Source organism: Eubalaena glacialis, chromosome 10 (genome assembly GCF_028564815.1).
Source record: "Eubalaena glacialis isolate mEubGla1 chromosome 10, mEubGla1.1.hap2.+ XY, whole genome shotgun sequence".
NCBI classification, from domain to species: domain Eukaryota; kingdom Metazoa; phylum Chordata; class Mammalia; order Artiodactyla; family Balaenidae; genus Eubalaena; species Eubalaena glacialis.
In genome coordinates, this window is record NC_083725.1 from 116,505,096 (window position 1) to 116,529,937 (window position 24,842).

At 56.0% G+C, this 24,842-nt stretch overlaps 1 protein-coding gene across 4 annotated transcripts in view; it reads right to left on the reverse strand.

Annotated features, from left to right (window-relative positions):
• The window catches only part of SPTBN2 (spectrin beta, non-erythrocytic 2), a 38,140-nt gene that overhangs the window by 4,528 nt on the left and 8,770 nt on the right, over nucleotides 1-24,842 (reverse strand). For 2 of the 4 annotated variants that reach the window (XM_061202113.1, XM_061202114.1), the window contains exons 3-28: nucleotides 21,429-21,580; nucleotides 20,823-20,996; nucleotides 19,912-20,003; nucleotides 19,674-19,754; nucleotides 19,266-19,381; nucleotides 17,348-17,460; nucleotides 17,038-17,225; nucleotides 15,675-15,792; nucleotides 14,952-15,110; nucleotides 14,317-14,619; nucleotides 13,017-13,170; nucleotides 11,906-12,776; nucleotides 10,145-10,282; nucleotides 9,049-9,805; nucleotides 8,371-8,573; nucleotides 7,937-8,027; nucleotides 7,547-7,693; nucleotides 5,221-5,484; nucleotides 3,787-4,011; nucleotides 3,406-3,495; nucleotides 2,793-3,053; nucleotides 2,582-2,712; nucleotides 2,168-2,372; nucleotides 1,206-1,580; nucleotides 270-514; nucleotides 36-174 (exon numbers count right to left, since the gene is read on the reverse strand). In XM_061202113.1, coding sequence (XP_061058096.1) covers nucleotides 36-174; nucleotides 270-514; nucleotides 1,206-1,580; nucleotides 2,168-2,372; nucleotides 2,582-2,712; nucleotides 2,793-3,053; nucleotides 3,406-3,495; nucleotides 3,787-4,011; nucleotides 5,221-5,484; nucleotides 7,547-7,693; nucleotides 7,937-8,027; nucleotides 8,371-8,573; nucleotides 9,049-9,805; nucleotides 10,145-10,282; nucleotides 11,906-12,776; nucleotides 13,017-13,170; nucleotides 14,317-14,619; nucleotides 14,952-15,110; nucleotides 15,675-15,792; nucleotides 17,038-17,225; nucleotides 17,348-17,460; nucleotides 19,266-19,381; nucleotides 19,674-19,754; nucleotides 19,912-20,003; nucleotides 20,823-20,996; nucleotides 21,429-21,580 — 5,792 coding nt within the window. Of the gene's footprint in view, nucleotides 1-35; nucleotides 175-269; nucleotides 515-1,205; nucleotides 1,581-2,167; nucleotides 2,373-2,581; nucleotides 2,713-2,792; nucleotides 3,054-3,405; nucleotides 3,496-3,786; nucleotides 4,012-5,220; nucleotides 5,485-7,546; nucleotides 7,694-7,936; nucleotides 8,028-8,370; nucleotides 8,574-9,048; nucleotides 9,806-10,144; nucleotides 10,283-11,905; nucleotides 12,777-13,016; nucleotides 13,171-14,316; nucleotides 14,620-14,951; nucleotides 15,111-15,674; nucleotides 15,793-17,037; nucleotides 17,226-17,347; nucleotides 17,461-19,265; nucleotides 19,382-19,673; nucleotides 19,755-19,911; nucleotides 20,004-20,822; nucleotides 20,997-21,428; nucleotides 21,581-23,648; nucleotides 24,133-24,842 lie in introns of those variants that run through there. The other 2 variants (XM_061202112.1, XM_061202115.1) reach the window with 2 other exon arrangements.

Sequence of the window (24,842 nt, forward strand, 5' to 3'; positions counted from 1 at the left end):
GTTAGGGTGCCTGGCTACGCCCAGGCCTCACACACCTCCTCAGCCGCGTAGTGGCTCCTGGCGAGCAGCCCCTGTCCCATGTCGATGCAAGAGGAGAAGCGGTCAGCCCTGGCCTCTATCTCCGCCTTGATGCCTTGGTGGTTCTTGATGACCAGGTCTGCAGAGGACACGTCCCTGGGGGCACAGAGACCACATCACCTGCTGCCCACAACCCTATCCCGGCCACCAGCCCATAACCCCCAGAGGCCGCCAGGCTCTGTGGGCCTCACCGGGGCCGCTCCTGGGCATCCATCTGCAGGTTCACTCCGTCCATCCACAGCATCAGCTCCCGGACAGCCTTGAAGAAGCGGAACTTGTCCGTGGTGTCCAGCAGCAGCTGGCGGCGGGCAGCAGAGCTTCCCTGAAGCTGCGCCCAGGCCTCGGCCACGGCCTGCATGTGGCGGCCGATCTCCTCCGCCTTGTCTCCGGCATAGGCCTTCTGGAGCCGGTGGCCGTCATCCTGCACCTGCTGGGCCTGCCGGGGCCCAGGTCAAAGTCAGGCAGAGTTGGGAGACTCTGAGGGGCTGCAACCTCCCTCAGGCCTGACCTCTGCTCAACACCTCCTGCCCATTTTACCAGCCGGAGAAGCAGGAGGAGGAGTGGGGGGGTGTGCTGGGAAAGATGAGGGCTGGAGTCCAGAGTAAGCCCCGTCATACTCTGCCCTGTAGGGTCTTACCAGGGGGCCTGGGCTTAGCCTGGGGATCAACCCTTTAAAAGGGTCACTAGCTGGGTGAGCTTTCAGAGGCCTGTCCAGCTCGTGGGGGACCTCAAAGATTGCTAGAGTGAGATTTTTGGCCTGAAGAAGGGAGTTCAGTGGGGGGCCGACTGGGTTTAAATGGCTGCAGGAAGGATCTATGCTTATCTTGTGTAGGTCTAACACCTGAGTGGGGCCAACAGATGGTCAACATGAAGTACAACATGAAGAATCTTCTACCCACCAGGACCATCTGAAAATGTCACAGGCCCTCACAAAGCCTTGTCATTACAGGTGTGGATGGGGTGGCTAGATGTCCCCTGGCCAGAGATGGTTTCCTGGAACCATCCTAACCTCACCCCTACGTGGCCCTGCAGAGGATGCGATCCCTCCAGCCTCCCCATGTTCCCCACGGAGTCCCCTCTAAGCGCCCCCGTCCCTCCCCCCGCCTCCACCCATGCTTGAGTCAGACCTGGGCGCTGAGGGCCTGGATGTCGTGCTCAAAGGCACAGTGTCGGCGCTGCAGGGCCTCGGCAGCGTTGAGGTCCCGGCCGGTCCCGTCTGGAAGCTGCTGCTGCTTGTGCTGCACCCGCGCCAGGGCCTGGCGCGCACCGTGCAGGAAGCGCTGCAGCTCGTGTGCCGCTGCCAGCACCTGACCCCGCGTGTCCAGCAGCTCGAGCAGGTCAGCCCAGGCCTCGTTGAGACTGTCCTTCCACTCGGCCACCGTGGCCCGGGCGGCGTGGCCCCCGGCGATGAGCCCGTTGGCCAAGGTGTTGGCGCTGTCCACGCGCTCCTGGCCGATGGTGCTCGTGTCCCGGGAGAACTCTCGGAATTTGTCCCGGAGCATCTGGCAGAGGAAGCGGTTGCACGGACAACACTGTGACACTGGAGGATGTGGTCCCTGACTCGTGGGGCAAGTCCTTTCACCCCAGACTGAGAACCCACTTCTTTCCCTGGGCCACACGGGCCAAAATAGATTTCTTCAGCAGGGCCGAGTTAGGCAGCAAAAGCAACTGGTTCCTGTTGACCCTGGATTTGACTGACACGCCCAGCCTCCAGCCCCCAGCAAAGGGGTACTTGGAACCTTTAGTCTTCAGACAAGGATACCCTAACTATGGTCCATATTTCGGCACCAGTGAGTGTCCAACCCCCAAACTGTGGAGAGGAATCTCAAGTCCCCAGTGTACTGGTGAGTTCTGTTGGAAAACAGTGATTGGTCATTTCCTTTTTGCCCACGTCTATGCGCGGCCCCACGTCCTCCTTTCTGCACGGTTCTTCCAATTAAATATCTCAGAACCCAGAGGACAGCGTCTGCACGACCTGGTCTTGCGCCCCTGCCCCTTGGTGCTCCGCCCAGGATGAAGGGCTGGTCTCCCAGTGGGTCCTCTACCCTTCCTGGAGCCCACGTGTGGCCGCCGTCCTCCCCGCACTCACAGTCACGTGCTCGTAGTCCTGGCCCAGCTCGTGCGAGGCCGCCACCACCTCGCGCTCCTGGATCCACTGCTCCAGGTCGTCCAGCTCCCGGCGGAGCTGGCACAGACGCAGGTGCTCGTGCAGGCGCTCCCGCCGCTCTCCCGCCAGCTCCTTCAGGCTGGCGTACAGCTTGTCCACCTGGGCTTGGCGGATCGATATGCGCGTGCTGCGGGGGAGGGGAGGACACACTGCTCTGACCCCTAGTCTATCCCAGAGAGTCCTGCCCCCCAACTGCTGGCCAAGTCCCTGCTTCTCCAGCTTTCTAGATGGTTCTGTACACATGCAGTACGGAAGGCTCTGCAATCTCTGGGCCTTTCTGGAACTGGCTCCCCTCTCCCCCAGGGACTGGCCTGGGGGTCCAGGTGCTATGCTCACCTCTCTGGGTGCTCATGGTCAATCATGTCTTGGCTGCTGGCTGCCAGCTGGTGGATGGTCTGGGCGTAGTCGGCCAGGGCTTGTTCCAATACCTGATGCTTCTTCACCTCTGCCTGGGCACTCAGCTCGTCCTGGGGGAGGGGAGAGTGGCAGCAGAGAGTAGGGGGAGGGGGGAGGAAAGCCGTAGCCTGAGCTCTGGTCTGGCTCTCACCTTGGCCTTCTCCTGGCCCATCATGTGTAACTCCTGCTCGCCCATCCAGGCCTCTGCCTCCGCGGCGTCGCGGTAGAACTGCTGGGCCCGCAGGGCCTCCTCCAGTCGCTTCCCTCGAAGCTCCAACTCGTGCCCCAGGCGCTTCCACATTTCCTGTAGCTCGGCCAGCTCCGGGCCTGCTGCTGCCGCACCCAGAGTGCGCTGTCGCTCCGTTAGGTCCGCGATCCGCGGCTCGTGGCCCTGGATCTCCTTCTGCAGGGTCTGTCCATAGCGACAGAGGAGGAGACGCTGAAAGGCTTGCCGAGGGACCCCCTCACCCTACATCCCCCCCTTACGCTTACTCAACAGCAAGCCCCCCTTCACACCGTTCTTTCTCATCCTCCCTGCGTCCTCTCACCTCCCCTCTTTTCTGGCCCATGACGCCCCTTCAGTCCACGTGATCTCCCACCAGGGGAACCCACCCTCCCGAGGTGAGGAAAGGCAAACCACTGAAGTCTAGGATTACACCCAGCAACCAGGGGGAGCCAGAGAAACCCCAGTTCTTAAGAAAACACACTTTCAAGTCTGGGGAGGCTCTTAGGACCCTTTCTTCTGCCTTTAGCCTCTGCCTCACCTGGTTTTTCTTCATGAGGAGCTGGACACTGGGCAGGTCCTTGCCATGTTCCATGGAGCTAGCCATGGGGAGCCGCTCCGTCACCCACAACTGGATACAAAAGTGGGGGTTAGTGGAGGTCCGGAGGGCAAAGTCAGAGCTAGGGGTTGGATAGTGGGGATTCCTGGGGGAAGGTTTTCTAGGGCTCCCGGTTCTGGGGTCAAGGGACCTAGAGGGTGTCCCCAGGTGTCCCTAGAGGGTTGACTTTCAATGCCAAAGGGGAGAGAAAACAGAGCACTGCTGGCATCCCACCAGCATCCAAGAAGGAGATTAGAGAGCCAAAGACAGGGAGCAATTTACCATGAGGGAGACTCTACCCCGTCCCAGGTCCCGGAGACTCACGATCTCATCCTCCACGTCCCGGTGGAACTGGTGCTGCTCGCGAGAGGCTTGCAGGCGCCGGCAGCGCTCCTTCATGGGCTGGCACAGGGCCCTGAACTTCTCCTCCACAGCCCTCGAGGTCCTCTCCACCTCCCCTGCACCCTGGTCTTCCTGGGCCAGAGCTTTTGCCTGTGCCTGGATTGCTTCCACCTCCTTCTCTCGCACAGCCATCTCCCTCTCCAGCATCTGCCAACCGGAAGAGGAAGGAGGTGTTATCACCGTGCCTCCACCTTCAAACTCAGCGGAGACACTGGTCTATATCGAGCCAATCATGAATTCTTATCCCTGGGGCACACCCCAGGGAGAGTATCTCTTCAGGCCTACATCAGTGGAGCTCACTTTAATATATATAAGAATCCAAGGGGTGTGATAACTGTGCCAGTTATCAATTTACTGTCTCTCAGTCCCCAATCCATCTCAGTTCCAAGTCCATCTTTGCCCATTTTGAGTCACTGGAACTGGACCCTGTAAATATTTCTCCTTTGCCAGCTGGTGCAACACTAGGCCTTGTCCGTAGAGGGCGCTGGAGGGACACCACAATGCACAGGCGAGGCAGAGGCTTCTAGCTACGGTTCCAGTGTGCTTTCCTTCTTGCTCCTACGGCACAACTGCCCACGGTGTGCAGGAGACCCGGTGGCCCTCACCCTCCAGCAGGTTTTGCTGGCATCTCAGTGGCAACTTCCTGATGGCCAGCCTTGGCCTGCCAGATTCAGACCTGCTCTGGTCTGTGACACCCCAGCAAATTTCTACGCCATCCAGCGGGCCTCTGCCTTCACCAGTGAGGTCTGAAACTCAGCCTTGGGGTAGGAGGAGGGCATCCCATTCCTTCCTGGGCACCCCCTCCTCAGTCCTAGAGGCAGTAGCTGCTCCCTACATTTGCTATTCCTGCATTCTTTAGACCAGGGGTCAGCAAACCCAGCCCCCGGCCGGGTTTTGTAAATAAAGTTTTATTGGCACACAGCCACACCAGTCTTTTACGCATCGACTATGGCTGCTTTTACCCTACGAGGACAGAGTTGAACAGTTGTGACAGAGACCGTATGACCCTCAAAGCTCAAAATACTATTTGGCCCTTTACAGAAAAATGTTTTCTGATCCCTGCTTTGGAGTTCCCTTTACCCCACTGGCAGGTAACCCTCTTTTATTAATTAGTAGTTCTTTTCACTAAAGTTTCCTTGTTCAAGTGAGAGTCTGGTTTCTGTCTCCCGACTTTACTCTGACTGACACACACTCCTAGAGATTCTGACACTGGTGGCCCGTGGAAATCGCCTTGAGAAATACCAGTGAAGATGCTGTCTGCAAGGCCTGAGGATGGCCTCGTGAATCTCAAGAGCTACTGACTCCCCCCTCCCTTCTTCTGCTGTTCACCAGTCCCACCAAAGGCCCGCCGTGTACCTGCTGCTTCTTGAGCAGGATGTTGACGCTGGTGAGGTCCTTGCCATAGTCGTCGGAGTGCAGCTGGGCCTGCAGGCTCTCCAGCCAGCTCTCCAGGGCAGAGCAGCTCTGGGCAAACAGCTCAGCTCGGTTGGCATCGAAGAGGCTGCGGGCTTTGGCCTGGGTGGTGGTCTCCAGCTCGTCCCAGCGCCTGTGCAGGTCGTCTAGCTTCTCCCACACCAGAGCTTTCAGCTCCGGCTTCTCCAGAGTCAGCTCCCGCCCTTCCTGGGTGTGGGAAAAGGAAGGGGTCAGTGTCAGAATTAGATACCACTGAACACGAGTCGACAGCAGAACAGGGACCTAAAGGGCAGCAGAGACCTGAAGTGAGGGCAATCCTACCGACTTCTTGGGTGTTCTCCAAGCTTTCTAAGCTCCCCTGGCCTCACTGCTGAGTAAACCCTACTCCTTCCTCAAGGTCCCATCAAACCTCGTCTCAGTTAAGAGGCCACTGCGCTCTCTCCTTATTTTGAGTTCCCTGGTGCTTGTGGTTTTCAGTGTCATATTGCACGTGCCATTGTGTTATCGGCCATCATTTTGTGTTTCTCAGCTCATTACCTCTCACCTGAACTATGGCAAGTGAACCTCACCTGGTTTCCCCACTCCCAGCCCTTCCGCTTGAGGACTTTGGTTTCTGGGGAGGTGAGGGCAGCGTGACTTGATCTGTAGGCAAGGTGGCCTGGAAGTGCCAGGGAGTTATTGCCCCCAGAAACAGCCCTCAACCAGCGACAGCCAGGGCGTTGGTGGACGAACACTGGGAGTCCTTGCTTTGGTTGGGATAACTCTGATGCATGTTCCACACCGTCGCCCAGGTGTCCCATGAGGACTGAGTGCCAGGTGCCCACTGGGGTAACTGGCATGGCAGTGGACCCTTCACTGACTACCTTCCCTTCTCCGCCTCACCTCCCCACCCGCTACTGGCATTCCTGTGATCACCTCCCGTGGAAGTGGCCTGCACTGGAAGCCTTGCTTCTAGGGGAACACAAACCAAGTCACTGCCTTCAGGCCGTTTTACACATGCCGCCAGGATGAAGAGCACCGCTGGGTAACTTTACCAACCGTCGGCACAATCCACTCTGATGCACAGTCCTTACGTGGTGATCGGGGCTTTTCATGACCCGGCCTGGCAGGCTTTTCCCACCTTTCCTTCCATGGTCGCTTCGCGCATTCTGTGCTCCTGCCAGAAGGACTTACCCCCTTGCTCCCGTACAGGCGCCCCACTTCCACACCCCTGGTTTCCGGTTTCTCTACCAAGAAACATCTTTCCCTCAACACCTCTGCCTGTCCAAATTCTACTCGTCCTTCATGGACTGCCCCGCTGGCCCCTGCTTCTAGGATTCCCACATCTCCTCTCTCCTTAGTGCCCAGGCTTTATCAGGCTCTCTCATTATATTTGTTACATCCTGCTTTGGATTGACTTTAGCTGTTTGTGTACATGTCTCATATCCTGGCTCGGGTGTCATTCCTCGAGGGTGGAGCCTGCAATGGAATCACCTTTGTTCCCCACTCAGTGCCTAATACAAGGCCTTGCACAGAGTAGCACAAAGTAAATATTTGCTGAACAAATGGAGAAACTGGATCCACACTGGTCTCTTCCTCTTCCCAACCGTCATGCCCTTGAGGGAAGGAAAGCATCTTTTTATATACCTTGTAGCACCTAGCAGAGTGCTGAGCACACAGGATGTTGTCCAGGAACACTTGCTGAGTAGAAATTAAGTTTTGCCTGCGCTCAGCTCTTGAGGAAGAGCTGGGTGGGAGACCAAATACCAGGAAAGGAAGACTCAAAAACGAGGTTGGCAAACTGTGGCCCGAGGGCCAAATCTGGCCCACCACCTGTTTTTATAAATAAAGTTTTATTGGAACCCAGCTACACTCATTCGTTTATGTATTCCCTGTGGCTGCTTTGGCACCGGAGTTGAGTAATAACAGCAGAAACTGTGTGGCCTGCAAAGCCTAAGATATTTTCTGCCTGGCCCTTTATAGAAGTTTGATGACCCCACTGAAGAGTGTCCTCCTGCTCTGGACCAGGAATAGGTATCGTGCTGGCCCAAAGCTGCAGTCTGGCTCCGTACTAATTTGCCTTTTCTCAAAGTTCTGGAGTCACTGTCCCATGGACCTAAGACATTTGCTCCCCAGACCATTTCTTTCCACCTTGGAAGTTTGGCACCAAGGGCTCCATGATCTCTAAGCCAGATCCTGAAGCCAGGACCCTCCCGTGCACTGCGGCTGGGACGCTGACGGGAGGAGGCCCCAAAGGCTCCCTTCTTGTTGCTCCCGTCCCATTGCTCACCTTGTCCACCTTGTCCAACCAGTCCTTGTTGGCGGCCAGCTCGGCCATGAATGCCTGGTGCTTCTGCCACTTGGTGTGCAGGTTGCGGGCCTCATCATAGGACACGTCCTGGGCTGTCAGCATCTTCTCGTCAATCCAGAGTTTCAGCTGGACCGAGCACGGAGCAGGGATGGAGAAGGGCAGAGTACATTTCAGAGAAAGGGAAGCGTGAAGCGGGAAGGGGGCGAGGGTGAGTCGGGGGAGGTGGTGGATGTGGGGAGAAGCCAGGCAGGGATTCACATGCTCAGGTGACACTGCAGTGGACCGACTCTAGGCTCAGAGAGCGAGGGCGTTGTGGGAAAGGGGTGGCCAGGGAACGTCAGAGGCCACATGGGGGACTGAGAGCCTCACCTCGTGACAGTCTTGTAAGAAATGCTGCCGCTCTCGGTTGTCCCGAAGACGGCCCAAAAGCTGCTGCACTGCTTCTTGATTCTTCCTGTGTCTGTAATGACAGGCCCCTGTGAAGCCCTTGAACTTGCTATGAAAGGGTTATGACCCTCTAACTAACCTAGAAGCCCTCAGTCCTCCTCCTCTGGGGACAATACCTTCTGGGAGCGCTACAAGACAACCCAGGAACCCTGAGGTCCAGTGTCCAGCTACCCTAGGAGACTTCAGGGAGGTGGAACTTCCCCGCCCGTGACTTAGTCCCTCTCCGACCACTTGGTTTTTCCTCCTCTACTTTTTGTCAGCTCCCCACCCCCATCTATCGGTCTGAGTGCCATGTTCATCCTGTTTTCACTTGGTTCCCTTTAGGGCCCCTCATTTGCCCACTGTCCTCATCATACCTCCTCTCTATGGAGTCTGCCTTCTCTTGGATCTTCTCGGCATGGATGTTGCCCTTAGACACCAGCTGGCGCCCGGCTTCCAGGAGCCCGCGGATCCGCTCACCGTTGGCATCCATGGTGCTCATGAAGTCTTCCAGTTTTTTAATGGCAGCATCAGCAGCCTGGAGTGTCCCCGGCATCTCCGTGTGAGACAAAACATATTCCTGTGTGGGAGGGGAGATACCGAGCTCATTTCTCAACCTCTCAGAAGGAACCTACCAAAGGCCCCATCTGAGACATGGAAGCCAACCAGGTAGGGACAGGCAGACCCTGGCTCTGAAGACGGAGGGATGGTGCCTGATTATGTGGGAGTCTCAGAAAGTTAGAAGGGAGCTGGGCTGGAGGGCCTTTAACACTCCAAATCCTGTTCCATCTTATTTATAGCTGCTGATTACATTTCTGTTCTATGACAAGCCAGGTTTTCTATTTCTTCTCTAGTCAGTTTTGGTAAGTTATATTTACATCTTTTTTTTTTTTTTTTTTACTCCCGTATTTTTTTTAACATGTTCTCCCTGCCCATCCTGTTCCCTCACCTACTCCATCTGCTGCGTCTACCTCCTCATCCACCACTCCTTCACATTCCTTTGGTCCCTATTTCCCACTTCTTCCTGGTTGGGACTTTGCCCCACAGACTCTTACCTGGCTGCTGAGCACGCCCTCGGCCTGGCGAGCATCCCGCAGGAACCCCTGGAAGCCGTGGGCCTGGGCAAGACGGCCTTGTCGGCTCTCCCACATGCGGCCCAGCTCCTCCCAGCCGGTTCCCAGCGCTTCGAGTCGCTGTCGTAGGAAGAGGCACTGGGGATCGGCCTGGTCCCGGGTTACCTCCTCACCCACGGCCCGAAGCTGGCTGTACTCGCTCCGGGCCCGCTCCACCTCTCCCCGCAGGGCTGCATGTTGGGCCAGGAGGGCCTCTGCCTCAGGCAGGGTGGCCGGCCCTTCTTCAGAGGCCACAGAGGTCTGCGTGCGGCTGAGCCAGGCCTGGAAGTCATCCAAGCTGCGCAGGAAGTCCTGCAGCCGCCGCGCCTCGCCCAGCGACTCCTCTCGTCGCCGCATGGTGGCCCTGAGGTCCTCCCAGCCGGCTTGCACCTCTCCAAGCCGGGCGTTGATGGCAGGGGCTTGGGTGGGGTGGTCAGCAGCCAGGGCATTTGCCTCTTGGGTCAGTTCGCCCACCCGGGCAGCGATGGCCTCCAGGTCCCTCTCGGTGCCGGCCAGCTTACGCTGCAGCGCCAGCACCCCGGCCAGGTCATTGCCCAGGCCCTGGGTGGACTCGATGACCTTGGTCTTTTCTCTCATCCAGGCCTGGGTCTCTGTGCACTCTAAGTGGTAGTTCTGGATGCTCAGGGCTGACGTCAGAGCTGCCTTCTTGCCGTCCGCCAGGGACCGAAACTGCTGCCACCTGAGGGCAGAGGGAGTGTCCAGAGTTGCTCAGCTTTCCCGCCCTGTGCAGGTAGATTGGAAGCTTCTTCCTGCTCTCTCTCCCTTGGTATATCCTACTGCCTGCTCCTGCCGTTTAGGGGGCCTGCTCCCCACTCATCTTCCCGTGACTCCTCTTGTCTGCTCCCTATCCAGGCACCAGCCTCTTCAGACGACCTTTCCCCCACTTCCATCTCTTTCATCACCACCCCCCTCCGACATATTTCAGATGGCTTTCCCTCCTCATTTTAGCCTCCCTCCCATGCCCTACAGAACTCTCTTCCAGCTGCCGTCCTGTCTGCTGCATCCTTTCTCACCCCACCTGTGGTTGAGCTGCTTCTGGGTGTTGACAATGCTGTCCTTCCCCGGGGGGTTGGCCTTCAGCAACTGCTCTGCGATGTCATTCACAGCAGTAATTCGCGCTGCAAGGGCGTTCATTTCAGGCTCCAGGGTCTCGAACCTGATGGGGTGGAAGAGCTGGGCATGAGTGGTGGGAAGCAGCGGTGCGCTGGTCCACTGCCCTTAGATGCCCACGAGAACTCCTCTCCGTCAACATGAGGCTTATGGACAGGAGCCTCTGCACCTCTTCCCTACATGGTTCATAGCATCTGGGGATCAAGGGGGAGCCCCCAACTCCCCCCAGACAAGTAGAAAAACTGTCATCTCTAGAGTGGCTCAAAAACATGGTAAAAATTAAAGGTGAGGACCAGCTGGACAACGAGTCAAACTAATCCCTGGCACAGGGCTTCACCCTTCAGCAGAACCTCCCTTATTCCTCCTGGGACTTACCCCTTAGCTGCCTACCTGGGTCCCACCTTACTAATATGTGTTAAAAAATGAGTTGATAACGAAAAAAATTTAAGTGATAAAGATGTGAAGCATAACTTCTCCCGGAACATTTCATATTCTCATAGAGCAGAGTCTGCAAATGGGCCACATAATAAATATTTTAGGTTTTGTGAGCCATTCGGTCTTTATCACGAATATTCAGCTCTGCTGTTTTAGTGCAAAAGCAGACACAGGGATGACATGCAAATGAATGGGCATGGCTATGTTCCAATAAAGCTTTATTTACAAAAACAGGCAGAGGCTGTATTTGGCATAAGGGTTTCTGACTCCTGTCATGGGATATATTGAAAAAAGCAACAAAATACCTTTAATTACATTTTTAAAACCACCAGGAAATTTGACTATAGATTGAGTAGTAGGGACTTCCCTGGTGGTCCAGTGGTAAAGCATCCGCCTTCCAATGCAGGGGACGCGGGTCCCATCCCTGGTCAGGGAACTAAGATCCCACACGCCACAGGGCAGCTAAGCCCGCGCGCCTCAACTATTGAGCCCGTGTGCCACAACTAGAAAGAGAAAACCCGCACGCTAGAACTAGAGAGAAGACAGCGTGCCACAACGAAAGATCCTGCATGCCGCAACAAAGATCCCAAGTACCGCAACTAAGACCCAACACAGCCAAAAAAGAAAAATAAATAAATAAATAAATAAAGGAAAAAGAAGATTGAGTAGTAGGTGATATCAAGGAATTGCTAATTTTGTTTTATGTGATAATGGTATTGTGTGTGGTTCTATAAGAAAAACATCATTTCTAAATTATTTTAGGATTTCTTATTCTGTAAATAAAGCTACTTCATGAGGGGTTAATCAGTGTCTCTGTCTAAAAGGTTTATAACTTCAAAGCCTTAGCTATTCTAAGCCTGCACACACAATTAAAAAATAATGTACTCCTATTGCAAATTTCTATGTTCCTGGAGAATACAGAGGTGAAATGTTAATACTGGGGATTTGCTTTTGAAAAGGAAAATTAATCAAACAGAGCAAGATATTGATGATTACTGAATTTGGGTGATGGCCATATAGGAATTCGCTGCATAATGTTTCTATTTCTGAGTATGTTTAACGTTTTTCATTAAAGCAAAAACCAGACTACTGGCAAGACTCAAAGGGATGTATGTAGCAAGAGCAGGCAGTTTACGGTGGCACCCACCATACACCATACACGTGGGGGCCACCCTATACATTGGCCCCAAACTCACAAGGCCACTCGGGAGGGTGGGGCGTGCACGGGGCCTACCTTTGCTGCACGACCTCCAGGTCCTCCAGGCGCTCAGGCAGGGCGAGCCCGTTGAGCCACTGCTCCTTCTCCTCCACCCAGAGCCCGCAGGCCCCGGCCTCGCTGAGCATGGTGTAGAGCGCCAGGGCCGCCTCCAGGGCACGTGCGCGCTCACCCGCGCGGGCCCGCAGCTCCTCGTAGTGCCTCTCCAGGGTGGGCAGCCGGCCCTGCACCTCCGGCGTGCGGCTCAGCACGGGAGGCAGGGCCGCGGCCTGCTCCCTCAGGGTGTCCAGGGTGGGCCGGTGGCCTCGGATCTCTTCCTCCAGGGCCCGATGCTGCCGGGCCAGGGCCTGCGTGGAGAACTCGTCATGTCCCAGCTCGGGGCTGGACACCAGGCGCAGCGCATCCACCAGCCAGGCCTCCATGTCGTTTGCGTCCGCCTGGAACTGGTAGAGGCTGGCGGCCTGGGCCAGCCGCTGGGCACGCTCCTCTGCCAGGGCCTCCAGCCTCTCCCACTGGGCCTGGAGCTCGGCGGTGCGGGCGGCGGCCTGGCCTGCCCCGGGGTGCCCCTCGGCCACTAGCTGCTGGCCCTGCTCCAGGATGAGCTTCAGGGGCCCCAGCCGGCCGCTCATCTCGCCTCGCAGGGCTGTGTGCTTGTTGAGCAGGCGGAGGACGCCGGTCAGGTCCCGGCCGGTTTCTGCCGAGGCCAGCAGGTGCTGCTGCTCTCGCACCCAGGCCTCGGCCTCGCCCACCTCCCAGAGGAAGCGCCAGAGCCGCCGGGACTCCTCCAGCCGGGCCCGCCGAGCCGCTGCCAAGTTGCACAGCGACTCATAGTTCTGCTCCAGGGTGGCCACCCGCTCCAACACCAGCTGGGGGTCGCACGGTTTGTACTCTGAAACAGTCACACCAGAGGGCCAAGAGCTGTGGCCCAGCCCTCTCCTGCCCCCTGTGCACCCCTAGTTACGAATCCCCCCCACCCCACTCTCTTAGCTCTGTCGCCCACCGTCCACCCATCATGTTTCCTGTCCCCAGGTTTTTCCAGTCTTGCTGCTTCAGCTCTTAATGTTCTCCTTCCCAGCCCCTCCCTTTTCCAATTTCTCCCCCCCCCCCCCGCCCCCGCCCCGGTTTTCACCTTTTCCTGTGTCGCAGAAGCGCAGCGCAGAGGCACTGACGGCCCGCACCCTCTCAGCCTGTACGGCAATGTCGGCTTCCACCAGCTCATGCAGCTGCAGCAGGTCCTCCACTCCAGCCAGATGCTTGCCCAGGTCCTGGGACTGCAGCCGGCCCTGCGGGGCGCACGCGGCATGTCGATGGCCGTCTGAGAGCCGCCTGGTTCCCTCCCAGTCAGGCCTCTTGCCCCACCACACACATGCGCTAACCTCGCCCCATCTTCCTGGATCAACCACACATCCCGACCTCTTGGGGCGGCTCCAGGTGTTGCACCCAGGTGAGCACACATGCTCCCAGCTGTCAGCCCTCACTCACACACATAGTGACCCCTGAGTTCTCTCCTAGCACCCTGGCCTCTTTGTACTCAACTCCCCTCCTGCCGAACAACTTTCCTACTAAACCCTGCTCCTGGAATCTCCGCTCTGACTCATCATCTCAGCACCAGAATTATCGCCACCCTCCTATGGTCGTGGCTCAGTCCCCAGCACCCCAGCACTCGTCAGCATCTCTGCAGACCTATCCACATCCCCGTCTCTCGCCTAGATCACTGCAACAGCCTGTGACTGGTCTCTCTGCTCCCACTCTGGCTGCCCACAGCCATTCTTCAAATAGCAGTCAAAGTGACATTTAAAAAAATGTAAAAACGCAGAATCATGTCTCTCCCCCTTTTCAAAACCTTCTAATCACTTTCAGTGCTCCATGTTACTCTCAGTAAAATCCAAACTCCCTGACCAGGCCTGTAAGCCCTAAGCGAGCAGGCTGCTTCCTCCCTTACTTCATCCCCTGCCCCCTCCCTGTTCTTGCAGCAGCCCACCCCCACCCCCCGGCCTCCCTTCTCATCCGGAACATGCCACGCGTGAGCAGGCCAAGGGCCTTTCTGTTCCTTCTGCCTGGAAACATCCTCTCCTTAGATCTCCCTGTGCTGGCTCCTTGGGACGTTCTGCTCTCAGCTTAAATGGCATTTTTCAGAGAGGCCTTCCTGGACCCCTCCATCACTCCGCCTGTTTCCCTTTCCTCGTAGGTTTCACGCCCACCTGCTATGTTGTTTATCGATAGGCCCACGGGTTTTATCATCAGTCTCCTCCCACTGGAACGTGAGCCCCATGAGGACAGGGAGCTGTTTGCTCTGTTCATCTGAACTGGGGACAGGGCCCTGGACTGGTACATACTCTGCAAAGGTTCGGCTGAGCAAATGAGCGAATGTGCCCTTCGTCCTCCCACGGTCCCGACCACCTCGACCCCACCTCCGCATCCGCTGGTACCTTCATCTCTTCCATCCAGTCCATGAGGTAGAGCAGGTCCTGGAACACCTTCTGCAGCTCCAGGTTGAGGAGGAGCCGCTCCCGCCGGGCGGCCACCATCTGCCGCAGGAAGTCCCAGAGCCGTGCCACGTTGTGCTGCCGCGCGGCGATGCGCTTGATGTCGTGGTAGTGCTCAGCGGCCAGCTCGGCGGCCACGGCGTCCACCGCCTGCACCCGGCCGCTGTAGGCCACGATGTCCGTCTCGATGGCTTCGTGCTTCCGCACTGCTGCCTCCACGGCGGCCAGCTCCAGCCCAAAGTTGTCCTGGGGCGGGGACAGGGAGGGAGGGCTGGGAGCTCCGGGACGCCGCTCTGCTCACCCCCTGCCCACCCCCCGGAGCACTTCTGCTGCGAGGTGCCAACTCCACGGGGTGGCTCTAAGCGTCCTCTCTATCCCACCCCAACCTGTCTCACCAGCCCTTCTCCTGTTCAAGGCTCCGGCCCCTGGTTCCCGGGCTCTTGGTCTCCAAGTCTGTGTGATGGAGTTCTTGTTTCTTTAGCTCCCCACCTCGCAGGGCTCCTTATCCACCACTCTCTCTCTCACTCTCCCATGTCTCCAGACCTGCCTGGACAGGCCAAGAGCCCCCCGTGTCCTACCTGGGACACAAGGCGCTGGTTCTCGCTAAGCCAGGTCTCCCGCATGGCGGCCTTGCGGTCGAAGCGGGCGGCCAGCTGCTCCAGCTTCTCCTGGCGGATCAACTCCGTGCGCAGGGCCAGCTCACGCTCGTGCTCAGCTTTCTCCAGCCGCTCCCAGGCCTGCGAGGTGGAGACGGGATTAGTGCTAAAGGGCCAGGGCTCAGGAAGTGAGGGCGGGGAGGGGTCACCGGGGCTGGGGGTGCAGGGTGGGTCCCAGGGAAGCTCGGTCTAGTGGGTCTGTGGAATGCGGTCAGACGCCTGTGCAGGGAAATATGAGGAACAGGGTGGCGTGAGTGCCGTGGAGCCCCGTGAAAACCACGTCTGCTGCTGGACAAAGACCGGAGGGGGACAGGGCACAGTGGAAATCACTGGGTTTGTTTGTGGTGGTGGGGCTGTGGGCGAACCCTATTACTTTTGTTAATCTCATGCTGTCTGTGAAAAAAATGAAACAAAAGTAGGGCCAGTGAGTCAAGGGTATGCTGACCAAGATAAGGGACTGGGGTATAATTTGCATGGAGAGACCGAGGGAGGAGGAGGGGGACGTGCAGGACTCAGGAGAGGATGTGGGAGTCACGCCTGCACCCGGGATGGGTGGGGTTCAAGCCAGGCCGAGGGTTCAAGCAGGGACAGTAGGGGCTGGTGCTGAGGGTGGGTCGTCCCAGGGATGGAAGGGAGGCTGTGGACCTTGTTGATGTCGGAGATGAGCCGGCCCTCGCGGGGCGTGTAGACCTTCTGGTTGTTGGCCCGCAGCTTGCTCTGGATGGTGAACAGCAGCACTTCCAAGTTCCCTTTCTCAGTGAACCTGAGGCAGGAGGCCAGGTGGGGTCAGAGTCAAAGGCCACGAGGGGCCCGGGGACTCTTTACATTTCAAAATGAAGTTGTTCTGTGTTGCTTTTCTTCTTGTAAAAGCTTGTGAAAATACTGGCAAACCACGTTTAAAAAGAACCTAATTTTAAAACAACTGAAAACCACACGGACACGACCACTGTCACCCTTGGGCATGTACGTACTGCATTTTTGCTTTACACAGATGGGATCTTACCATAACCATGGCTAACATTTGTTGAGGACTCACTCACTGAGAGCCAGGCCCTGTTCTCAGGGCTTTGCACGCATTAACTCCTTCTCACTGTTACCTACATTCTCTCATTACCCCCATTTTCCAGATGTGAAAACCGAGGCACAGACAGGCTAAATAATGCCCAATGCTCACAAGGGCAGGTGGCAGAGCCAGGATTTGAATTCAGGTACTTTGAATCTGGACGCTTAGCCCTTTGCTCTCTGCCGTCCACAGACAACTGTCTTGTAACTCTTATGTTTCATGAACGTCTTTTCAGGTCAATAAATGCATTTCTCCAATATTATTTTCTGTGGCTGTCCCATGACTTATTTTTCTTTTACAAAGGTCACGTTCGTGAACATCCTTGAAGCTACATCTTTGTTCAATGCCCAGAGAGGACTTTCTGGGTCAAAGGGCACACCTCAAATCATTCCCTGGAATGCACAGGAACAGATGTTTTCTGGATTAATATTAGTTTTGGAGCTGAAACACATTAACTCCGAAAGAGCTCAAAAACAAAAAACACAGAAGTTTTTGCATGTACTGTATAGAATCATCTAGTAGTAATTCCATACTTCAACAGTCAGTTGCTAAAATACATAAATGATAAGAACCTGTGCAATGTGCAAGTGACCAGCCACATGCATGTATTGCCAGCGACAACCTGCCTGTCGGGTCCAATCCCCTGTCCTTAAGCTGGGATTGGGTTGCCGAGACACCCTGACCAATCTCATCTGAGTAGACTGCACCGGCTCTACATACCATGGCAATCATTTCCACAGCGTTGATTTCTTGTAATGGGTGACCATTAAAATTTTTTACTTTGGAACTGTTTCTGGGGCTCTGAGCTGGGGGAAGTGAGCCTCCACTGCATTTATGTGCTGCCGCATCTCCCCCCCAAAATGCTCCCCTCATTTAGGCTTCCTGCTGTGTGAGCACAGCTTGGGGCAGGCAGGCCGTGGCAGGGTGTGGCTCAGGGACACCTACTTGGGTGGCTTCTCCACAGTGCGGTAGGAATTGAAGGACTGGAGCTGGTTCTGGACACCATTCAGGGAGTTGGCCAGCTGCCGGTCATTGAGGGTCACGATCGTTTGCTCAATCCACTGCAGCAGCTCTGAGGCCAGGGACTCATACTTCTCCACCAGGCGCTCGGCCTCCATGGCGTGGTCCAGCACCTGTGAAACCGTGCTGTGGGTTCCCTGGCCCAGTCCTCCCCTGCTCCTGCTTTAGGGGAGTAGGACCCCTAGGCCAGGCCTCCTCTGGCCTTTATGCCTACCACCCCCATGCTGGAGAGTACCTTGCCAATTCTTTTGCCTTCCACGGCCAGGGCCTTCATCTTGGAGAAATAGTGGTAGTAAGTAGCCACGTAGGTAATAATTGATTTCTCATCTGGTTGGTCCACATTCACGTCTGAGAAAAAGGACCACTCAGATCAGGCCGAGATTAGAAACCTGCCTCCCAGAAGTATGCCCACAACTCGAATCACTTAACTCCAATCCTAGGAGCCTCCTAGCCCTCCCAGGCTGATATCTTTCCAGCTCCCTTCAGAGTAAAATGACAAATAAACTATTTGGACTAAAAGGGCATGAAAAGCTAACCTTTCTATTCCCCCTCTTCCTAGAAACAAGCGGAGTTTAAAATCCAGAAGCCCAAAGAGGCTTTTACCCAGTGTAAAATTAGTTGTTTGGAGGAAGAGAGACAAGAAAAGAAATAGCATTCCCACTGGGGGATGGATCATGGACTTATGGGCTGGAAAGATGGCCAAGAAGTCATCCAATTCAGGGGCAGCAAGACAGAAGGCATGAACGAGGCCTCCTGAACCCAGGATGTTCAGAGGGATGGGCCCAGGGAGCCCTGGAAGCAGGGACAGAGGCCAGTTCTCAGGGCCATCTTGGGGCACAGTCATGGCTATTTCTTACCTCAGTCCCAAAGTTCAGCTGTGGGCCCAGGAGGTGAGTGTCCTTCAAGCCAAATTAACTCCTACCACGAGGACACCAAGGCTGACTATGACTTGAAATCTCTTAATTGATTCTCTTAATTGGGCCAGCTTGTATCCTACCTACAGGGAAGACTATTAGCCCAGAAGCCCTCCTGACCACCTCTGACCTCCCACAGGCAGGCGGGAACCACGGAAATCATCTCAGAAAGTTATGGGATACGAGGCTTTACTTAAATATTCTTTATCATAGCTGTGCTTCTCAAATGCTCTCCAAGGAACATTGTACTTGGGCTGCTTCGATCACTAGTTAGCTGATGTTTGTCATTCTGGACTAAGAAGGCACGGGAAAAGGGACTACAGGTGGGATGGAAGACAGGGAGAAAGTAACCAAGTCCGAAATCTGCCCAAGGAGCTTCAGAAGAAGCATTTCCAGCAAGGAAGTCACTCGGCCCTTCTGTCCTTCCCTTTTCTGGCTGCACCAAGACTGCTGACTGCTCTCTGCTCTCCCAGAGAGGTGACTGAGGAAACAGGCTCTGGAGCCAGGCTGCCTGAATTTGAATCTCAGCTCCACCAGCCGTATGACCTTGGGGAAGTCACTCAACCTTTATAGGCCCCTGTCTTCTCTTCCATAAATGGAGCATGATATTGATTTCAAAGGGGGTGTTGTGAGGATTAAATTAATTAGAGCACGTCAAGTGTAGTGCCAGGTACAAAACAAGAGCTCAGTGGCCATTCCCAGTCTCATCAGCATTAGATCAGAACCACAGGGGCCAATGGGTAGGGTCAACTGACCATAAGGCCAGTGCTTTGTGAGACCTCAAGGTCACGGAGCTTAATTTAGAACCCTAGAGTTTTGGAATTAGAAGGGCCCTTAGAGACCACGGAGACCAATCTTCTCATTTTAGAGATGAGGAAACTGAGCCACAGAGAGGCCAAGCGACTGGCTCTATGTCACAGAGCTGCTCCGTGGAGGGGCTGGGATAGAACCATACCCCAGGGCTCTTTCTGCCAAGGGGCTGCCTTTCTTCCTATATTGAGATATACTTTTCACGCCATAAAATTCACCCTTTTAAAGTATACTATTCCACGGTTTTTAGTATATTCACAGGATTGTGCAACCATCACCACGATCTAAATCCAGAACATTTCCGTCACTTCCCAAAGAAACCCCGTAGCCATCTGAACCATCTGCAGTTCCTTCCCGTTCTCGCCGCCCTCAGCCCCCGGCACCCACTCATCTACCTTCTGTCTCTAACCCACAGCCTCTCTGCCCCACCTTCAGGATCCAGCAGCTTCGTAAGTCCCAGCTCCTTCTCAGCCAGATTGAAAGCGTTCTGCAGATTGTAATGTGCATTACACTTCTTCAGGGACTCAAAATCCAGCAGGTCTGGCCTGGGTGGGGAGGGAATATAGAAGGTATCAAGGGCATGTGAGATTCTGAAGAGGAAAAGTAAACCACCCCTATCTTTCTCCCTAAGTCCCCAACCCTCCCCGCCCCAGGGCTCCCATCGCAAGCCCTCCGTGCAGTAGGCACCCCGACATCCTGGCTCTTCTCCGAATGTTCCTTTCTCGTAACTGCCGTGTAGCTCATCTCATCTCACTGCTTTGTCTATGTGTGCGTGGGCCCATGGGTCATCAACCCATCCAGTAACTCGGACAAGCTCTCGAACCCCCGTCTTCTCACCGGTGTTTATGTACAATGGCATTGAAGGCCAGCCCATCTCTCCAGCTGGTGGTGAAGTTGTGCACGTTGACATTGGGGTACCTGTAAACAGAGGCCAGGAGAGACAGTGAGGAGGGCCACCCTGGTCTGTGCCTTGAGGACGGACCCCCAGCTTGTGGTTCCTGACCCCCAACCTTCCTTTACTGCACAGCCTCGGTGCATCCAACCCTCCAAGGCCACGCTGCCTGGGCAGCCTCACCCCGCGGTCTTCATCTGGCACCACAGCAGCAGGGCATCCTTGGCTGACTTCTTCTCCTTATTGTCTTCTGTTTCCACACTTATGTCTTGGATCTAAGAAGGAAGGAAGGAAGGACAGAAGGAAGGAAGGAATGGAGGAAGGCAGGCCCTCACTCCCTGAACAGGGGCTCCTGGAATTATCAGAGATGCTCAGTGATACACGGCAGGAAACTGCTCCTTAGATTCCTGGATTAGGGGTCCAAGGACAGAGCCTGGGGACCTTTCCTCCTGGGTCAGTGACCACAAAACTTCAGTCAAAGGGATTTGAGGCAGCAGAATGGGAACTCAGAAGAGTGGAAGTGGCTCGAAGCGAAGAATGCAGGTTCCTGCAGGTGGGGGAACTGCAGGTGGCGGAGTGAACATTTCCTGAGAGCTGGGTTTCAAAGGTGAAGCTGACAGAGCTCTGCTTAGGGCTGGAAGGAGCAGGGGAGGTTACACCCGGGGAGGAGGCAGGAGAATCAGGAGAGCTGTGATGGCATTAGGACACTGGACTGGCTTTGCTCAGAGCATAAGAAGGAGTAGGGCAGCTGTCCTCTTTTGAGGGAGGTGAGCAGAGTTTGAGGCAGCAGAGTGGGCTGGTGACCAGACCCCACATGTAGCTCTAAAGCTCACTGTGGTGAAGGAACAGTCTGTAAAATTTCTAGTCCATTGTGCAGCGACATGTGGTCCTATAGCCCGTGACCAGTACACAGCCCAGGCCACAGGGAATTTGCCACAGAAGTTTGACAACACCCACGCTGGCCTCCACCCTGTTTAATGAGGAGCGTCCCCTGATTTGGCGTATGAGGTTCTAGGCCCCCCGTGTGTGCAGTGACCTTTGGGGCTGCAGCACTGGTGTGCAGGGCACCCACCGAGCAACACCGTGCGGGGTACCTGGAATCGAAGGATGATGGTCCACACCAGCCCGAGGGTCAGGCGGTGGTTCCCGTCCACAATGTCATGCGAGCCCACATTTTCCAGGTGCACTTTTTGCTCCTTCAGGAACTGCAGCGCCTTGTCCACGTTCTCCAGGCAGTGGATCCGCATGCGGCCCTTTGTGGGCTTTGGCTGTTGAGGGACCGGGGACACAAAGCCATGGGACCGTGGGCCTCCTCCTCCTTCCCTCCTAGCTTTCCCGGGGCCCTGCTTCCTACACCTTCCCCATGACCTCCCTCAGGAACACAGGGACCGCCCCAGGGAGCTAAAGCTGAGTTGCAGATGAGGCTTGGGGCAGATTAAGATTCCCAAGGGAATTAACGACACCCAGAGTGGGTGGGAAAAAAATGTTTTCAATGGGGCCACTGTTCCTGTCTCCACGAAGCAATGCTCCTGGTTTAATACACGCAGCAAAGCCTCTCAAAATGAAACCATCCTCTGAGCAGAGGGCGGCCACTGCTTTCTGCTCTGTGGTGTCACTCTTCTCGCTCAGGGCCACTCCCATAGCTTGCCCCCTTGACCACTGTCTCTCAGGCCGCCTCCTCCCTGGTGACCACAGCTCACCAGTGTCTCTCCCGAGAGCACCTCGAGGAGCCTCAGGAGGTTACGTCCATCCCGGAGGTCGCTGTACAGGTCTCCCACCCGGCATGTCACCCGGGCCAGGTGAGAGTTGACCCACTTGGTGAAGGTTTTCTTCTGCACAGCTTCTCGCTCATCTGTGGCAGCAACATGGGGTCATTTCTGCCCTTCAAGTACCGTGCACCTGCTTCTAAACCCCCACCAGTTGGTGGGGTTGGGGAAGTGAGGTCTGGGGAGGAGGAAGGGCAGGAAGACGGCCGGGAGGAAAACCCATAGCTTAAAAAGCCGGGAAATACAGAAATTGGAATGAGTTCATAAGCAAGGTGAAGAACAAAAATAAGAGACGGAAAACAGGCTTTGAGAAGAAAGGATGAAAGAAATTAGAAGCAGGGGACATGCAGGGAAGGTCTGGGATCAGGGCTTTGTCATGTAACAGTGGTGAAACGCTGTCGCTTCACCCATCAGGGCCTCACTTTCCTCATCTGTAAAATGGGCACATTACTTTCTCTTTCAGCAAGTCATTGTGTTGACTGAGACAACGTATGTAAGATGCGGCACGAAGTGGCTCCTCGACAAGTTACTGTTTACAGGCATGATCTAACCCGAAGGAAAGAGTAAGAGTTGCTCAGGTCGGTCCAGCAGGAGGTATGGCTGTTCCCTTTTGGTGATGGACAAAGGAGAGGGTGTGGACTTAAATTACAGCAGCCGCTGTTCCAAGTGGTCATTAGAAGGATGTGACATAATAGAGGCTGCAGGCCTCCTGAGTCAGCTTGCTCTCCTGGGATAATTTAAAGAGAAGACAGGTTCCTCTACTTCTGGGTTCATTCAATTGGTTGCAAGGGGATCCTGTCCCAGGACACCAATATTCCAATGCCAAGAGGGAAAACATCATCGTGAAAGTAGGAAACAGGGAAAACAGTGAGCCCAAGAAACACAGGGTGGGGGCAGGAAGAAGCCAGGCAGAGTTTAGCGCCAATCTCAAAAAAAGTGAGGAGATGCCTGTTGCCTGGCCCACAGCGGGAGCTGCTGATGAGGGGATGCTGTTACTTTTCACAGAAAAATAAGAAATAAAAATATTATAAATGACAACGTGAGGGAAGAGGCTCAGGCCATCGGAAGCTGCTCCGGCCACTAGGATTTCCACCAGTTCTCCCCAGAGGAGCCCAGTGCAAGGACCCAGTGCAAATGGCCAGGGCCTGAAGAGTCACTTGTCCTTCCGTCTCAGCACCAGCATCTCAGAAACCGAAAAGACTCACCCCTTAATCTCACATTCCTACGCACCTCACCCATAAAACATAGCGACACACCCATGTCTATTTCTGTCTTTCTTACATCCAACCCCGTACCTGGGACAACCTTGGGGTCCTAACAAATGCTCATTTATCCTGATGCTCTGTGGGCCTTCTCTCAGGGTCCACAGGCCCTGCCCCAGCCGGGGACCGCCCGGAACATCAGCCATTACTGGATCCATGGAGTCTGCCCTGATGCCAGGCACACGGGGGTGAGGCCATTTTGGCGCACAGGTAGCATGAAAGGGGAAGACGTGGAAACGGGGGCAGCTAGGAGAAAAATGTGCAAAGCCAAGCGCCAGGGACAAAATGTAACTTTACAAGGCGTCCACGGACACACAAGACACAGTGGCTCCCAGAGATACACTGGAGTATGGCCGCCAGGGTGAACACAGCCTGCTCAGACATATACCTGAGCCTGTCTGCACCAGCTCCCTTTGACACTCTCCCTGGTTTCCACACACACTTAAGACACCCACTCAGAAACCCAGGGCAGCACAGACACGCCCTAGGTCCCTCGCCTACTGGCTCACTCTCCCTGTCTCCTTCCCTGACCACCCCAGCGGGCGTTTCCTCCTAAAGGCCGGAAAGTCTCAGTGAACCACGCTTCTCCTCGCCTTCGAGGACACACGCCCAGTGGGGCCCCGCAGCCGCCGCCGTCACACCCGCTCTCGCTCTCACCGCCCCTCCAGCGGGTCCAAGCCTTTCCCGATTCTGTCAGCATCCCCGTGTTTTCCGGCCACTTGTAATTACTCCCCCGGCACTTTGTCTCCCAACACAAACGTCTGAGTCACAGAAGATGCTCCCCCCGACCCCGGGTTCCTGGCTCCGGCTCCTCTCCCACGCCCCCGGGGCCCCTCGCTCCGCGGGACCCCCTCTCCGCGCGGCTCCCCTCCGCTCGCCGCCCGGAGCCCACCTTGAAGCTGCTTGAAGCGTCCCTCCAGCACGCTGGCGTGCTGAGCCGGGCTGATGAAGGCAGCCGGCGAGAGCGGGAGGCCCCCGGGGTTCTGAGACTCTTCCACAGCCTCGTAGTAAAACTCGCCGGCCCCGTTCAGGCCGTGCCCGTGCGCCCTGCTCACTCCGTGCCCGTTCATGATGCTGCTGCCTCTTACTCTCCCGGGGCCCAGAGTCCATGCTCTGCCCGCGCCGGGGCGGGGCGCCGAGGGTCCGCTCCCCCTCGAGCCTGGGATCCCGCGAGCCTGGGGTCCCCGGGTGGCAGGGGCTGTGCCTCAAGGACGGTGGAAGTTTCGAGGAGTAGGAAAAAGGGGTCACGGGACGTCTGAGCCCCGAGCTCCGGGACCCGTCGGCAGAACACACCTGGCTGCGGCGAGAGGAGACGGAGGCAGCTCCAGACAAACAGGTCGGACAGTGACGGGGGAGGGGTGGGAGGCGGAGCTTTCCGGCTGGGGCAGGGCCAGGCCCCGCGGGCCGCAGGAGGGAACTGCCAGCGCCTTAGAGACCTGCCCGTCTGGCCCCCAGTTGCCTCCGAGTACACAAGACCCGAGGGAGAGGGCCCCGAAGCAAAGTCCTGCTTTCCCAAGGTCTGCGGCTGTGATGAGGATGCCCCCTCTCTGCGACTCTCGGAGGTCCCCCTTCAGGATGTGGGCTTTGAGCCCCAGCTCAGGGAGCAGAGAAAGAGAAATCCTTGAAGGGGCAAAGCCAGCTCAGTAGTACTAGCCAGGCACTGTGCTAGGTGTTTGCTTACATTCCTTTATTTGTGAGATAGGTGTTGTTATCTTCCTCACTTGTTTGTCATCCTCACCTCCAGTACCAGCTCCTTCCCTGCCATGGGGCCCATCAGGCCCTCCTTGGCCAGGCCATCCCAGGCCCCCAGTACACCCACTGCTGGGCACATCTACCCGATTTCCTTCCTACCTTTCTATGGGCTTCAGCCCTTGTCACTTACAAGCTACTCTTGCCCTTCTCCCATCTTCCTTCATTCAGTATTTATTTGGCACCTACCAGTGTGAGGCGCAGTGCTAGGCAAAGCCCATACAGTGACACCTCCACAGCAGAGCCCCATTTAGTAGTGGAGATAAACACGTATTGACAGCATGAGGTGGCATATGTCGCATGCACAAACATTGCAACAGTCCTGGGTATCACGTGT